This window comes from Primulina tabacum, chromosome 16, assembly GCF_025594145.1.
Source record: "Primulina tabacum isolate GXHZ01 chromosome 16, ASM2559414v2, whole genome shotgun sequence".
Taxonomy (NCBI): Eukaryota; Viridiplantae; Streptophyta; class Magnoliopsida; order Lamiales; family Gesneriaceae; genus Primulina; species Primulina tabacum.
The window spans coordinates 28,117,552-28,134,486 of NC_134565.1; the positions used below are offsets into that span (position 1 = coordinate 28,117,552).

Consider the following 16,935-nt stretch of genomic DNA (forward strand, 5'->3'; position numbering starts at 1 on the left):
ATTGCTGATTGCAAAAGTTTATTTTAAGTGTTTGACTTAAAATAAACTTTTGCAAACTCTATTTCTTTTGAATATCAATATATTCCTTACTTTCCACCCTTTCTTCCATTTTTAGATTTCTTCAAGTTTTTCAGTAAGAATGGATGACGGTATTTTGCCTAAGTAGTGTTGTGCAGCTTCTTATTTATGCAGGAGCTCTAAATGTTTTAAAAATTTGTGCTGTGATGTTCATTAATTGGTCAGAATATTACAAAGATTTTTCTCTTTGGACCGTTGGGACGGAGTTAACCCCAATCATTTGCCTGGAAACAACGATGATCAATTGATTATGTGTCAAATCATAGATTATCTTATTATCTTAAATTTTTCTCCAAAAAAACATAGAAAATTCATATATGTTTTCTTTATCCCTAAATGAACAACATACCAAATCACCAACCCCAAAAAAATACAATACAATACCCTAAATCGAAAACCATTTTCGAAATCCACAATCACATTTTTTTATGTCGAATGTGTTCCTCTCTTGAAATCATGTAGGATACACTTGGGGAGATGGATTTGAAATTCATGGATTTCAATTATGATTATATTGTTTACAATGAAACAATTATCAAATCTTAAATCCGCACATTACTTGTTTATACATTAGCAATACAAAGTAGAATAGATTTCAAATTATATCATTATTGAGTAAACTTGAAATCCATAATAATTAACATGAAATATTATATAAACATGTAAGATGTAGATTTGAAGTTCATGGTATTACTTCACTAAACAAAAAAAAATACATTTGAAATCTATGGATTTGAAATTCATTCGTCCAAACACAACTTTAATAATTTTTTACCAAACGTCGGCTTAAATTTGGGCACATAAACAAGCAAATGTGATTATTAATTTTATTTATGAAGAAAGTATTACAAGGCGAAGACAATACTGGTTTCTATCTTCGGTCATTTATTCAACGCGTGGACGTATATATTTGTTCTCTCTTATAACTCCATATTATGCCCTGCAATTAATTTAATACAAAACGAATATCATCAATAAAAAAGTAAAATCTGATCAAATTAAAATAAAGACAAAGAAATTCAATGATGATTATAACTATATTAGTATATGATACTCACGGGAAATTCAGGGTCCGATTCCAGCAAGGGTCACTAGTCCAGACGCAGGTTTTGAAATTACCTTGAGCCTGAAATCACAAAGAAGACCGTTAGGAGGGGGCCAGGAGGGTGTCCTAGGCGTAGCCCCTCCGACGCTCAAGTCAGTGACTGAGGATGTATGGGGGGAGCAGCTAAGGGTGCTGCTGAAAACAATATATTGAATCCCTAATTATACGCTCAAACCTGGTATTTATAGGAGAATACATAGGCTTGTCATGGACCATTCACCTGCGGGCCTTAGATATGGGCCGGAAGTTTGGGCCGGATCTTGATGGGTTCATCCCAGGGGTATCACCAGTCTCCCCTTCCCGAGTCGAACTGAATCGTAGGTTCAAAGTTCGATTAATTGCGTTGTTCTAGGTTTACAACATGTGAGTTGTGTGTCCTTCTCGCCATCTGTCAAGTCTCCAAAAATTTGAAACAAATAAAGTCGCAATCCTGTAGCGTCTCCCCCTCCCCACGCTCGCCGCTCGCCCCTGCCGCGCACAACGCCCCAGCTGCGCGCCACTCGCCCTGTCGACGCTCGCCGCCAGCGCACAATTCTCCAGCCTAGCCTCGCCAAGCGCCGCCCTCGCCTAGCCACACCACACTACCCTCGTCGAGTCTACGCCCAGCCCTTACGCTCGCCTGCTTCGCCCTCGCCTGCCTATACACCTGCCGAGCTCGCCCCTCACCAGTCGCCCACACGCTCGCCCTCGCCTGCCCATACACCTGCCAAGCTTGCCCCTCACCAGCCCTGCCAGCTCGCCCAGCCCCTCAGCTCGCCTGTCACGCTCGCCCATCACCGCCCAGCCAGCTCGCCCAACCCATCAGCTCGCCTGACAGCACGCCCACACGCTCGCCCTCGCCTGCCCATACACCTGCCAAGCTCGCCCCTCGCCGCATGATTGCCCACGCCGTGCCACGCTCGCCCCTCGCCCGAGTGCTCGCCCCTCGGCGTATGCCATGCTCGCCCGAGCGCTCGCCCTGCCTTCTCCTCGCCTCGCCATCTTCCCGCGCAAGCCACCGCCCAGCCTCGCCATGCCGCTTCTCGCCTGAGCGCCCGTCACGCTCGCCCCGCCCAGCGTTCAGCCAAACGTGGATCACCCTCGCCCCCTCGCCCGCTCGTCCGACTTTCATGCCGCAAGTTCGCCCACACAAGCGCCATGCTCGCCCGACGTCCACGCCGCAAGCTCGCCCATCACCTCGCCCACACAAGCGCCATGCTCGCCCGGCGCCACGCCCAATAATTTCACTGCGGCAAACATCTTTCGTTATCGACAAACAAAATAAATTTTTCTCCTCCCAAACTCTGCTCCTCTACTAGGCGATGCCTTAGTAGGAAAAATAAAATTTAATTTCTCCCAAACTCTGCTCCTCTGCTAGGCGATGCCTTAGCAGGAAAATTTAATTCTCCTCCCCCACTCTGCTCCTCTGCTAGGCGACGCCATAGCAGAAAAATAAGATTTTTCTCCTCCCAAACTCTGCTCCTCTGCTAGGCGATGCCTTAGCAGGAAAATAAAAATTCACCACCCCCACCTTCTAACTACTCTGCTAAGCCAGGCCTTAGCAGGAAAATAAAAACTCAACACCTCCACCCTCTAACTCCTACGTTAGGCCGGGCCTTAGCAGGAAAATAAAAATTCAACACCCACACACTCTAACTCCTCTGCTAGGTCGGGCCTTAGCAGAAAAATAAAAATTCATCACCTCCACACTCTAACTCCTCTGCTAGGTCGGGCCTTAGCAGGAAAATAAAAATTCAACACCTCCACCCTCTAACTCCTCTGCTAGGTCGGGCCTTAGCAGGAAAATAAAATTCACCAACCCCACACTCTAACTCCTCTGCTAGGTCGGGCCTTAGCAGGAAAATAAAAATCACCACCCCCACCCTCTAACTCCTCTGCTAGGCCGGGCCTTAGCAGGAAAATAAAAATTCAACACCTCCACACTCTAACTCCTCTGCTAGCTCGGGCCTTAGCAGGAAAATAAAATTCACCACCTCCACCCTCTAACTCCTCTGCTAGGTCGGGTCTTAGCAGGAAAATAAAATTCACCACCGCCACCCTATAACTCCTCTGCTAGGTCGGGCCTTAGCAGGAAAATAAAAATTCAACACCTCCACACTCTAACTCCTCTGCTAGCTCGGGCCTTAGCAGGAAAATAAAATTCACCACCTCCACCCTCTAACTCCTCTGCTAGGTCGAGCCTTAGCAGGAAAATAAAATTCACCACCTCCACACTCTAACTCCTCTGCTAGGTCGGGCCTTAGCAGGAAAATAAAAATTCAACACCCACACACTCTAACTCCTCTGCTAGGTCGGGCCTTAGCAGGAAAATAAAAATTCAACACTCACACACTCTAACTCATCTGCTAGGTCGGGCCTTAGCAGGAAAATAAAAATTCACCACCCACACCCTCTAACTCCTCTGCTAGGCCAGGCCTTAGCAGGAAAATAAAAATTCAACACCTCCACCCTCTAACTCCTCTGCTAGGTCGGGCCTTAGCAGGAAAATAAAAATTCAACACCTTCACACTCTAACTCCTCTGCTAGGTCGGGCCTTAGCAGGAAAATAAAATTCACCACCCCCACCCTCTAACTCCTCTGCTAGGCCGGGCCTTAGCAGGAAAATAAAAATTCAACACCTTCATCCCCTAACTCCTCTGCTAAGCCGAGTCTTAGCAGGAAAATAAAGATTCCACGTCTCCACCCTCTAACTCCTCCACCCTCTAACTCCTCTGCTAGGTGATACCTTAGCAGGAGAATGAAAATTCAACGCCCCCACCCTCTAACTCCTCTGCTAGGTGATACCTTAGCAGGAAAATAAAAATTCAACGCCTCCACCCTCTAACTCCTCAGCTAGGTGACACCTTAGCAGGAGAATGAAAATTCAATGCCCCCACCCTCTAACTCCTCTGCTAGGTGATATCTTAGCAGGAAAATAAAAATTTTCTTCTACACGCTGCTCCTCTACTAGGCGATGCCTTAGTAGGAAAATAAAATTTTTCTTCTACACGCTGCTCCTCTACTAGGCGATGCCTTAGTAGGAAAATAAAAGTTCTTTTCCACCCCAACTCTGCTCCTCTGCTAGGCGATGACTTAGCAGGAAAATAAAATCTCTCTTCCACCCCAACTCTGCTCCTCTCTCTTCCACCCCAACTCTGCTCCTCTGCTAGGCGATGCCTTAGCAGGAAAATAAAATCTTTCTTCCACCCCAACTCTGCTCCTCTGCTAGGCGATGCCTTAGCAGGAAAATAAAATTTATTTCATCCTCACAATACAACAACATCCATGAACTTAATATAAGAACATGGTTTTATTGAATTTCAACTGATTACAGGGGAAAATGTAAAGATGAAATACATCAACAATAAATTCAAGAGTAATATTTTCTGAGGTGGTAAGCACTTCAGGGTCTCTTTGAAGCCTTGCCCTGCGCTTTCTCCAACTTTTATGCTCCTCTTATACCTTCACAGAACAAAGTTACCCACTTAGAAGCTTCTTCGAATGACTCTACAACTGCAAGACTGAGCTCAAGCTTCCATGCGAATGCTCGCGACCTCTCTTTTCTTCTTCCTTCACGATTCTTTCATAACAAAGACGTGCGACTTTTTGGTCCCCGCATAGGACTCCAACTCCTTTTCCCACAGGAAACTTAAGCTTTTGATGATAACTGGAAGCTACGGCTCTAAAATCCTTCAGGGCTGGTCGTCCTAGAATTCCATTATACGCTGACGGGGTATCTACTACAGTGAAGGCTATCATCTTTGTTACCCGTCGAAAATCAGTCCCCAAGGATAGGGGAAGAACAATCTGACCCAAAGGCAAGATGACGCGTTCTGCAAACCCATACAGCGGGGTGGATATCGGCTCAAACTCAAATCCTCCCATCTTCATTTGATCCAACGTGCTCTTGAACAAGACGTTCACAGAGCTTCCATTATCAATAAATATTCTCGCCACATCATAATTGGCAATGGTGGTCGTTACCACCAAGGCATCGTTATGTGGAGTCACAACGCCTCAGAGGTCTTCCAGCCCAAAGCTGATGACGGGGTCTTGTGGTAAGTCTGCACCCCTAGATATCTCAAAGTTCTCCAACCCTCTCCCATGTGCCTTCCGAGCTCGCCCAGAGTCTCCATCAGTAGCACCCCCCGAGATCATATGAATCATTCCTCTCGTAGGGTGGTTATGCTCATTCATTCCCCTCCTCGGTTCGACGAGCTCCTGAGAGACATCTTGACATCGACCTTCCCCTCTCTGCTCCCCGATCCTCTGATTTATCCATGGAGGGCCTTGACCACTCCTAGGGGGCGAGCGAGACCTTTGTCGACTCCTGAATGAGGATCCTTCTCGTCTATCCCGTGAAGGCAATCTAGCACTGCACCCAACCCTTCGCGACTTCTCCCACCTCCCCGCGGGCTCCCTCACCTCCCTCACCTCGTCCCGGCTCCTATCCAGGGGAACATGGGATGAGAATTGTCTTCTAATACTAGATCTGTCTTCCTCTCTTTCCCCTGCACCCCTCTTCCTTCCTCCTTTCTCCGCTCCCTCAACTCTACTTCCTCCGGGCCATTTCTCCATCCTTCTGTACCGTTGGGCATCTTCCAAGTTTACATATTTCTCAGCTCGAGCCAACAGATCATCATAGCTCAACGGAGGCTTCTTGACCAGCGACTTGAAAAACTCCCCTCCCCTCAGTCCTTGTGTGAAGGCACTTATCATGATGTCCGGGGTAGCCGCTGGTATTTCCAGCGCTGCACTGTTGAAACGCTGGACAAATTCTCGCAAAGTTTCATTCTCTTGCTGTTTCATCACGAACATGCTCAAATAATTTTTCTGGTGCCTCTTGCTGCTAGCAAATCGGTGCAAGAAGGCAACTGAGAAGTCCTGAAAAGAACGTATAGAGTTGGGTTGCAAAGTGTTAAACCACTGCTGGGCTGACCTCACCAACGTGCCCAGAAACACCCTGCACCTGACTCCATCCGAATATTGGTGCAACAGAGACGCATTCTCAAACCTCCCCAAGTGTTCCTCGGGGTCAGTATGTCCATCGTACTCTCCCACATTCGACTGTCGAAAATTTGGAGGAAGCCCTTCTTCTAAAATGGTTAGTGAAAAAGGACTTCCTCTCTTGGGTGTCGGCGCTCTGCTCCCCAACTGCTGCCTCAACATTTGTATTTCTTTCCACATCTCCTCTATCTCCGGATTCTCTTCACTTGGGAGGGGTCGCGTCTCCTCCCCCCTACTCTGACTGCCCTCCACATTCTCCTCTTGCTCCTGGCGAGCGGCTTGCTCTTCTACAAATATAGACTCTTTATTCCTCTTCATTGCCTCATCCACTGTCCGGGTGATAAATTGGTCCAACTGTTCCAAAGTCAAGTTCCCCACATTTTCATTAGGACGGGGTTGCTCGACCATGTTCTCTTGACGAGGTTGTTCTGTTCTCGCCTCCTGATGGGGTTGTTCCTACCTTGCCTCAGCATGAGACTGTTCTGGTCCCCTCTGAGGACGCGATGATGCTGAGGTAGCTCTTCTACTCCCTCTCCTGCCTACCATCTCTACGTCTCAACTCAAGTTTTCCCACAGACGGCGCCAAGTGATACTCACGGGAAATTCAGGGTCCGATTCCAGCAAGGGTCACTAGTCCAGACGCAGGTTTTGAAATTATCTTGAGCCTGAAATCACAAAGAAGACCGTTAGGAGGGGGCCAGGAGGGTGTCCTGGCGTAGCCCCTCCGACGCTCAAGTCAGTGACTGAGGATGTATGAGGGGGAGCAGCTAAGGGTGCTGCTGAAAACAATATATTGAATCCCTAATTATACGCTCAAACCTGGTATTTATAGGAGAATACATGGGCTTGTCATGGACCATTCACCTGCGGGCCTTAGATATGGGCCGGAAGTTTGGGCCGGATCTTGATGGGTTCATCCCAGGGGTATCAGTATAGAATTAAATTAGCAGCTCACGGCGTATAATCGATTAGGATCTTTCCAGCGTTAAGGATCTGCTATCGAAGAGAAAGCTTCTTGAGAAAGATCAAGCTGATTATCGACGCATCCCGGGCAAAGATCGACTATTCTAACCCGGACTACACCGTCCTTGCAAGGCTGTGGTACACCCAGATTGGTGCCACCGGTGCATCGGACGTTATAGTAACTTCCACATGCGGCACCATTGTTGTAAAGGGCTCTATTAGCAGCTGCTACCAGTACGCCCTGGTCCTGATATCCATAGCATGCAGATGCTGCAGCCATTTGCTATAAAAAGTGAGTTCTACGAGTTATACGGAGATTAAGATTTGAGTGAGAGATTCAGACGATCGATCGACAAATTGTTGGAGAGGAAGAAATACTAAAAGATTACGAGTTGTTAATTAGATCGATTATTATGTTACGTCACTTCTACTCTATTGAAAGATTTTAAGACTGCCCAACACCCTAGCTATATAAACAGAAAGAAACCGAGAAACAATTACTCACGAACATAAACAGTGTAGTAAGTTGCAGTTCCAGCGATGGCAGACGCCACAGAGATTAAACTAGCGGCGATTACCGCCAAGATTATAGCTCGTTCGATCGCCATGGGAAGATATATGAAATTTATGCTAGCTAGTTGTGTGTATATGTTTGATCTTACAGAAATGTGCAATGTTTTGTGTGCTAATACATTGAAATTCTGTCCTATTTATAGCAACTTCAGCTCTTGAAACCACCTAGTTAACAGTCCCCGCACATTGTCTAGGTCTTTGTTTTTAAATTATTGAAATATTAATTGTGAATTGCTTTGAATCAAACACCATGTTTCAATCACGTATGCTCGAAAAACTATATCTTGAAAATTAGTAAATTGTCACACGTTATTCTGAATCTATAAACAAACAGACTAATTAAAACTTTTTGGGGGTAACGAATTAGTGCATCATAGGGTCGCATATATGTTCAAAAGATAGACGTCACATGATAAGAAGCAGAATTAATAGGAAATTCTAATATTATTAAGACATTTTATATATGATGTTCAATATTTTATAGTCTTTGATTTTTTTATTATTTTTTTATAACATGAGAACTAGCAGCTGTTACCTTCGGTGTACCCAGAGTAAACCCTCATATTAATGCAGTAGCATGCAAATAACGTAGTCAAATATACCAAACTGGATAAACCATGAGTGACAAGCTCGTCTAAGAAGGTGTTGGTAGGAAGAATCGAATTTTTGACTATTGGTTAAGGCATCAAGCGTCCATCTACTCTACAAACTCAGACATCCCTCGGAGGCAAATGATAAATTAGGTAAATGAAATTTAATTTGTTTATGTATTCAAAAACTAAGTTACGTACAGATTTTTTCGTCTCCATTTCATTTTCCTTTCCCTTTCCCTTTTGGGTTCATAGAATAAGCCGGTGCTAGGCAATAGCAGCCTGCATGATATGATATGAAAAGGAGAAAAAGCCACCAGTGCCCGAGCGCAGAATACTTTGCGTGTAGAATTCTCGGATGAAAAGGATTTGAAGAGGACTATTCAACTTGAGTTTTCAGGTTTAGAATTGCGATTCAACTTGAATTTTCAGGTCTAGAATTGCACATCAAATCGCGGTGAAAATTCAACAACGAATGCCGAGAAAAGGGAGGGGATGCACGTGTTGTAAATTGGTACATATGTGTTACGAGCTTACAAAATAAAATAAAATAAAATAATAGATTAATTATAAAATAAAGCCTTTAAAAAATCCATCATGAGACGATATTTGCGGTCAATTTTGTCAGATAAAATCTTACCCGATCCAATCCATAAAAATATATCATATTTATGTCAAAATATTACTTTTCATTCAAATATGACTGATTTCATAACAGACCTACTCTTAAATCTTTATTTGAAATAAGGGCAAACCCATAAAGATATTGTCATAAACTTATAATTTGTAGGCTTCCGTGGATTGAGGTTTACCTTATGTTGGAACATAGATCTAACTCATAGGCTTATATATAAATAATTATGTGTTGTGCACTAGTGAAATAAAGTAAGCCCATAAAAGTGTCCAAATAAGATTTAGGGTTATTTGAGCTTTAAAATATCTAGTACTAAGGTGTGGTATTTCATGTGTAAGACTAGTGAGATTTTCTATTTGATTGATGAGCTTAAATAGAAAACCAACATATAAATATAGGGTCATGCTCTCCGGATCACACGACGAATTCATTATATGCTATATTTCATCAGTAGCTAGAGAGCGTAAGAGAAAATAAGTCTCTTGAGGCAAATCGTGTTGATATTGAAAGTCATATCACACATATCTACAAAGATATAAATTATTATGGATTCAGATATGGTTCTGCTTATCAATTTAGATTTCTTGATTATTTAACATGAGATCCTTGGATTTAGAGTGGTATCAAAGCCGCTCAAGTCGAATCATTGAGAATTTACTTTTTTTAATAAGAATTTGTTGAAAAAAATTAGTTTTAAATTTAAAATATGTATAATATAATTGGTTTAATGATTTTGGATTTGAATTTGAAATATGGTTTATGAAATAATATGATATATATTACTTAATTTTGGATTCGGTAAATTGGGAATTTATTTTGTTGATAGCTATTTCATGGATAGATTAGAATTGATTTATGAAAAATGGTGGGATAATCAAGCATATGGTAATTAAGGTAATTAAGTTTGACCCAATTTTATTATTATTTTTTCATTTGGGCCGTGGACTACAAATTCAATTAAGTTATTAATTTTTTCCTTGGCCTAACATTTATTATCCGATTATGGTTTTATTGGATTTTTCAGAATCCTTGGATTCGGGGAGTATTTTGAACTTGGCCCATGAAATTAACGTTTTTATTTTAGTGTGAAAATATATGGATGATAAAGGATATCAACATTTGACTTTGACAAAAAAAACTTAATTTTTATTTAAGAAAATAATCTATTTGGTTTATATTACATTCAAATAATGGAATAGTTAAGGTATATATATTTTGGGATAAATTAATTGAAGCAACAAAGTAGCCAAAGTGACCTTTATTAAAGAAATTAATTTGTTTTGAAATATAAACGATTTTTTGTGTGTAACATATGTGAATAATTAATCGACTCAAAAGAAGATAATTATTTAACATAATTATATTTCCGCATATGGTAATAAATATGTGATGCTTATTCTGTTACTTATGAAGAGTAAATTAGCCCAAAAGAAAATTTATTGTTTGACATGTTTTTATTATCAATATTTGATTACTATAATAAGATATCACTTACAAATTAATATTTTATCCAAAATAAAATATTAATGTAGTACCTGATATCTTGAGATGAGGATTTACCTTTATTTGAATTTATTGTTGCTGCCAACATCAACTATATTCTTATGTTAAAAATGGATCTTATTTCAAAGTTATGGAAAAGACAATATTTTGATAGTTTTTGGGATCTAAGACTTTCCACTACGTCTCGATTCTTCCACACCTCTGACAGATAAAAGTACTTGTAATGAAAAGAGAGATATGGAAAGATTAGAGAAATCAAATTTCGAGTGTGATGATCATAAAGAAAGACATTAAAGAATCATTAGTGCAATGTGTCTAAAGATATAACTACAATTAAGGATTTCCTTGAAGATATTGAAAAGAGGTTTGTCACGAAGGAAAAAGGTGAATTTTTATAAGGTATTATGTCTAACTTCAATGAGATATAAATATAAAGAATTGAGGATGTAAGTTGCAGATATAGCACCTCAAAAGAAGACGAATGAATCGGAAAGTAGTATTTTTTTATGTGGAGCTAAAGAGCACAAGAAAATCATGTTTCTTAATTTGGTTTGTTCCGACTAGACACATGTGGTGGATAGATTTTGGTATTAATGTGTCTGTGTAGGGTTCTTGATGAAAGGAATATTGTATTCCGAATTCATTTTAGATATTATTTTGATTTTGCACTTCTAGACAAATTTAATAGATTTGTTTTTCCAAGATTTATTATATCCTATCATTAGGAATGATTCAATTTAGTTGGAAAATTATCTATAAGATATAAGGTATGCTATTTAAATTGGAGTTTGATTCCTATTAAACTCTAGTTTCCTTGTTTATAGGTGTGAAGGATCCATGAAGATCTAGATCCAAGAAGAGACTATATATACAAGGGTCTATTATCAATATGTTAAAAAAAAAAAAGATACCTTGACGGGCGCAGGAGTTTTGCTCGTGAAGACTTGCATACAAAGCACGGGGGTTCGTCAGTCAAGTGACCGTGTTGCCAATTGGTGTTACCAACACTCAAGAACAACACTGACGCAGAGTGTTGATCGAAGAGTGAATTCATTTGGTTTTAAGCAATACGTGTTGGGTTTATGCATCTAGTTTTTATGTGGTTTATTTTGATGCGTTTTTAATTCCTTGGAGTGTCAAGAAAATTGATTTTGTTTTCTCACTAGGATTGTTTTGGTGTAAACGATTTACATAATTTTTCTAGTGAATTTTTTGCCATGAGGCATCGTACAAGTATTTGTACTTGTGCATAATTGAAATTCAAGTATTCATTTGTTGAAGTTACGTCCATGTTAAATAATAAATTTCCGCTGCTGTGTTGTGTGTCGCGTTGACAACATCGAGCACAACACCCAATTCTAATATACCGGTTTTTAATATTTATTTCCTGTTAATCTATGCGCAATAATTCTTTCAAGTGGTATCAGAGCCTTCACTTGATACACTAAGTGACTGATTCTGGTTTATTGCTGTTTTACAGGAAATACATTGATAGCTAAATGGATCCACTAGCGACTAACACCACTTTTAGACCACCAGTCTTGGATGGTTCGAAATATGCTCTCTGGAAAGTCAAGATGAGGATGTACATCAAATCTATCGAAGAAAGGGCATGGCAACGAGTCTTAGATGGTTGGTCTCCATCAAGGATAGTTGATAGTGATGGAGATAGTCGAAGCAAACCAGAGAGTTTCTGGTCCAATGATGAAGTTCAAACCTCGAACTTCAACTCAAAGGCGCTAAATGCAATATTCATCTCTGTAGATGTCAACATGTTCAGTCTCATCACCAACTGCATTTCTGCCAAAGAAGCTTGGGATATTCTTCAAAAGCACTGCGAAAGATCTGAGAGTGTTCGCAGAACCAAACTCAGGATGTTGACCTCTAAATTTGAAAGCTTAAGGATGGAGGAAAACGAGACTATTGTGGAATATGATCGGAGATTGCGTGAGATAGCAAATGAGGCTTTTAGTCTCGGTGATCCTATGTCAAACGAAAGACTGCTTAGCAAAGTCCTGAGATCTCTTCCTGAGCGTTTTAATATCAAAATCTGTGCTATTGACGAATCCAAGGACACCTCTACACTCAATCTGGAAGACCTAATTAGCTCTCTCAGAACATTTGAGATGAATCTAGACCTACAGAAAAGAAATACTGGGAAGGCTGTTTCCTTACAAACTATTGATGATTCTGTGAATATTCTAATTCATGAGGCAAAGGACTCTGATCTTGGCGAGGAATCAATCTCCTTAATCACAAAAAAATTTGGTGACTACCTAAAAAGAATGAGAGATAAGAAGAAGATTGTATCAACATCAAGGCCACAGTTTGTTCCTTATGAAAGAAATAAAATAACTGCATCAACACAAGGGAATTTCAGATCGAGAAATGATTCATCAGCTCGAACAGAAACAAAGAAACTTGATTCAGTCCAATGTAGAGAAAGCTCTGGATTTGGTCATTACGCAAATGAGTGCGCAAATCGGCTTCGCAAAAACAAAAATATGGCAGCTACACTGAGTGATGAGGACCCTGATGATGATTTTGAAACCAAGGAAGGAGATGATTGCACCTCTTTATCTGCCGTCCAGGATAAAACCTACAAACTGCAGGTCAATCCCTTTGGTGTTGCCACTGGTGTTGCAACACCAGGGCGCAACACTGTGTCTCAATGCTAACTCTCTGGAAATTTCAAAAGCTAACAAAATTCAGGAATCTGACCAAGAAGAGCTTACTATGGAAATTGTCCAAAGGAAGTATGAAGAACTTTATGATGACTGGCTCAAAAGAAATAAGGTGTTGGAAACTAAATTCCGGTGTTTGACAAAATATGAAAAATACGAACCAATTGATCAAGTAAACTGAACTCAGCAACTGGACTTAATAACTGAAATCAACTGACTGATCAGTTGGAAAATGATCAGTTGATATATTCAGCCTGATGCTAAGCACTCTTCAACTGAACATGTCTCAGGAAAGAACATATAAGATTGCAACTGAATGTGGAACGACGCACTTGGAACAACGCATTTCGGCGAAATCAATTAAGAGGCCGCATCACGATAGACGAAGCAAACAATGCCCAAGGAATAATCAAGAAGAATTCAACGGATACAAAGATTCAAATTCATCTCAAGTTACCGTTCGAAGGGAAGCCTATAAATGTGACAGAAGAACAGCTAAAAAGACAACGAGATTATTCTAATCAAAAGCTTGCTATCACTCTGTCAAAATCTCAGCTCACTCTTATTTGATAAATTCGTAGCAGTTAAGGCTACAATTTGAGCTCACTAGCAAGTTGTAAAAATCGTTTAAATTTGATAGTACTAAGATCAGTTACGCACTGAGAACATCCTGTTAAACTAAGAGTTTCAGTTTTGGCAGTGTTAAGTCCAAAATGAAGTGGGTCAGTACAACTCTTGTATTTGATCAAAGTCTTTTAGTGGATATCCTATCCGTGAGATAGAAGGGGTGACGTAGGAGTAATTAAATTCTCCTAACATCCAGAAACAACTCTTGCCTACTTTATTTCAGTTTCGTATTCTATATTTCAGTCAGTTATTTTCCGCAACTACTTTAGTTTAACTGATTGTCATTGACCAACAAGATTCCGAGAATCAGTTTGTCACCAAACTGAACTCAAAATTCGAAAAGATCAGTTTTAATTGTGAGTGTTTATTCAACCCCTCTTCTAAACACTCTTGATACGTTAATCGATCCTATCAAGTGGTATCAGAGCGGTTGAATCTTGTTCTTGAATACTTTTGATCTATAAACTTGTCAGCATGACTTCATTCAACAAAATTCCTATGTTCTCCAGAGAAGAATTTGATGATTGGAAAATCAGAATGCAGGCTCATTTGGCTGCACAAGATGATGACATGTGGTATGTCATAATTGATGGACCCATGAAGATTCTAAAAACAAATACAGCAGTTGCCATTACAGAAGGAGCACCACAAAGAATAGAAAAGCCCAGAGATGAATGGACAACTGAAGATAAAAGAAAAGCGAATCTTGATAATGTGGCTAAAGACATTCTGTACAAAACGCTGGACAAAGTAACCTTCAACAAAATAAAGATGTGTAAAACAGCCAAAGAAATTTGGGAGAAGCTGATCCAGCTGTATGAAGGAAATGATCAAACCAAGGAAAATAAACTTTCTGTTGCTATGCAAAAGTTTGATAACATCAAAATGAAAGCAGGAGAATCGATGCACGAGTATGATGAAAGAGTAAGCAGTGTCATCAATGAGTTAAATGCACTCGGAAAAATGTATATCAACAAAGAGATTGCCCTAAAGATAATGAGAGGTCTTCCCAAGGAATGGGATGTCAAAACCATGGCAATGAGGGAGTCCAAAGATCTAAACCAGATTGAACTTCATGATTTATTTGCTGATTTAAAGGCTTATGAATTCGAGCTGCAGACCAGAGAAGGAGAACCATTCACCCCTGCAGCCACAACTGCCTTAGCTGCTGTCAGAACTGAACCAATCAGTTCAGTCGAAAAATCTGCTGATCAGTTGAGTAATGATGCTATGTCATTGTTCATCAAAAAATTTGGAAGGTTCATGAGAAAGAATCAAGGGAACTTCCAGAAGCCATACCAAAGGAACAATTCCAAAGATGAACCAAATGCCTGCTATAACTGTGGCAAATCAGGTCACTTTATTGCTGATTGTCCTAAACCCAAGAAGGACAGTCAAGGCTCAACTGATAGAAGAAAGAAACCATATGAACACAAAAGAAGACCAAAGGAAGATAAGAATTCTTTCAGAAAGAAACATGAAGTACTCTTAGCTGAAGAAAACAAATCCAAATGGGCAGAAACTGACAGTGAGGAGTCAGAACCAGAAAGCTCATACAGCTCCAGTGATAATGAGAAAGTCAAGTGTTTGATGGCTAATGATGCAGAAGAAGAGTCATCTAGCCAACAGGTATTTGATTTCAGTTCAACTGATTTTACACGAGAAGAACTCATTCTAACACTACATGACATGGTAAAAGAGTATCAAAAACTTGCATCATCATTTGAAAAAATCAAAGCAAAGCAAACTGATCTCACAGACAATAAAACCAAAACTGATGAATCAGTGGATGAGTTGAGTCTAAAAAGGGAGATTGCTGAGTTAAAAGCAGAGAGAAATAAAAATCAGTCATTAATCCAGAAGTTGATGCTTGAAAACTCAAAACAGACTGAGCTCATTCAGTCTTGGAACAAGTCATCAACTGCACTAAGTGAGATGCAAAATTCACAAAAATCAGTTTCTGATAAAACTGGTTTAGGGTTCAACACTCAAGGAGAAACGTATCCAAAAGATACTCAACCAAAGCTAACAATAGACAAAGGGAAATACATTCACTTTGTCAAATCAGCAGTGGTACATGAACAAATTAAGCCCAGTAAACTAATTGAGCAACCTGCTGAGAATATGAACAAGGCTAGAAGACATGGGATTGGTTATAGTCAAAAATTCTCAACTGATTCACAAAGTCAGTCATCAAAGAGATTTTACAAAAACTATTCGAATGGCTATTCCAATTACTATAACTGCAAGTCAGTTCAGAAGAGATATAGACTGAACAATCAGTTGAATAAAGCTAAAACACATATTGTATCATCCGTACACTACATAAGCACACAAAAGCCGAGAAAAACCATTTGGAATACAGCTACTGGAAAGTCTGTGAGACTAATCCAAGTATGGGTTCCTAAGGGACTAATCAGTTCAGGACCCAAATAGATGTGGGTGCCAAATTATATTATGTGTGTGACTGCAGGTAACAGGTACAAACAAGAACTCAATATGATATTTGGACAGTGGATGTTCGTGACATATGACAGGAGATGCAAGTGTGCTATCTCAACTAATCAAATACAGTGGTCCAAATATCAGTTTTGGGGACAATTCCAAAGGTAGAACTGTGGGTAAGGGTAAGCTTATCCATGGTAACTTTACTTTTAAAGATGTTCTATTAGTAGAAAACCTGAAGTATAACTTGATCAGCATCAGTCAGTTATGCGACAGTGGATTCTGAGTACATTTTGACAAAAACTCATGTTCAGTCAAAACTTCAACTGATGAAATCATACTAACTGGCAAACGTTGTGGAAACACATATAAAGTCAGTTGGAATGATCAAACTTATGCACCAGTTTGTTTTATTGCTTCCAAATCATCTAAAAACTGGTTGTGGCACAAGAGACTAAGTCATCTAAACTTTAAATCCATTGCCTATCTGAGTAAACATGATCTTGTAACTGGTTTGCCCAAAATAGAATTTTCAAAAGAAAAACTTTGCTCAGCATGTCAGTATGATAAACAAGTACGATCTTCTTTTAAAAACAAGGGTTGTAAATCTTCATCCCAATGCTTAGAACTGTTGCACATGGATCTCTTTGGTCCTATACCAGTCATGAGCTTAGGGGGAATGAAATACACCTTGGTAGTCGTAGATGATTTTTCAAGATTTACTTGGGTTATCTTTCTCAAATCAAA

General features: G+C 40.1%; 2 protein-coding genes across 2 annotated transcripts; one reads left to right on the top strand and one right to left on the bottom strand.

The window, feature by feature from the left end:
* Positions 1–879: 879 nt before the first annotated feature.
* LOC142529240 (EG45-like domain containing protein) lies at positions 880–7,824 on the bottom strand. Its single transcript, XM_075634712.1, has 3 exons — positions 7,638–7,824; positions 7,125–7,402; positions 880–1,018 (listed from the first exon to the last, which is right to left on the bottom strand). The coding sequence occupies exons 1-2, from the start codon at positions 7,738–7,740 to the stop codon at positions 7,155–7,157; spliced, it is 351 nt and encodes a 116-aa protein (XP_075490827.1). The 5' UTR covers positions 7,741–7,824; the 3' UTR covers positions 880–1,018; positions 7,125–7,154.
* Positions 7,825–11,931: 4,107 nt separating this feature from the next.
* Positions 11,932–13,110, top strand: LOC142528457 (uncharacterized). Its single transcript, XM_075633511.1, has one exon. The coding sequence runs from the start codon at positions 11,932–11,934 to the stop codon at positions 13,108–13,110; it is 1,179 nt and encodes a 392-aa protein (XP_075489626.1).
* The last annotated feature ends 3,825 nt before the right edge of the window (positions 13,111–16,935 follow it).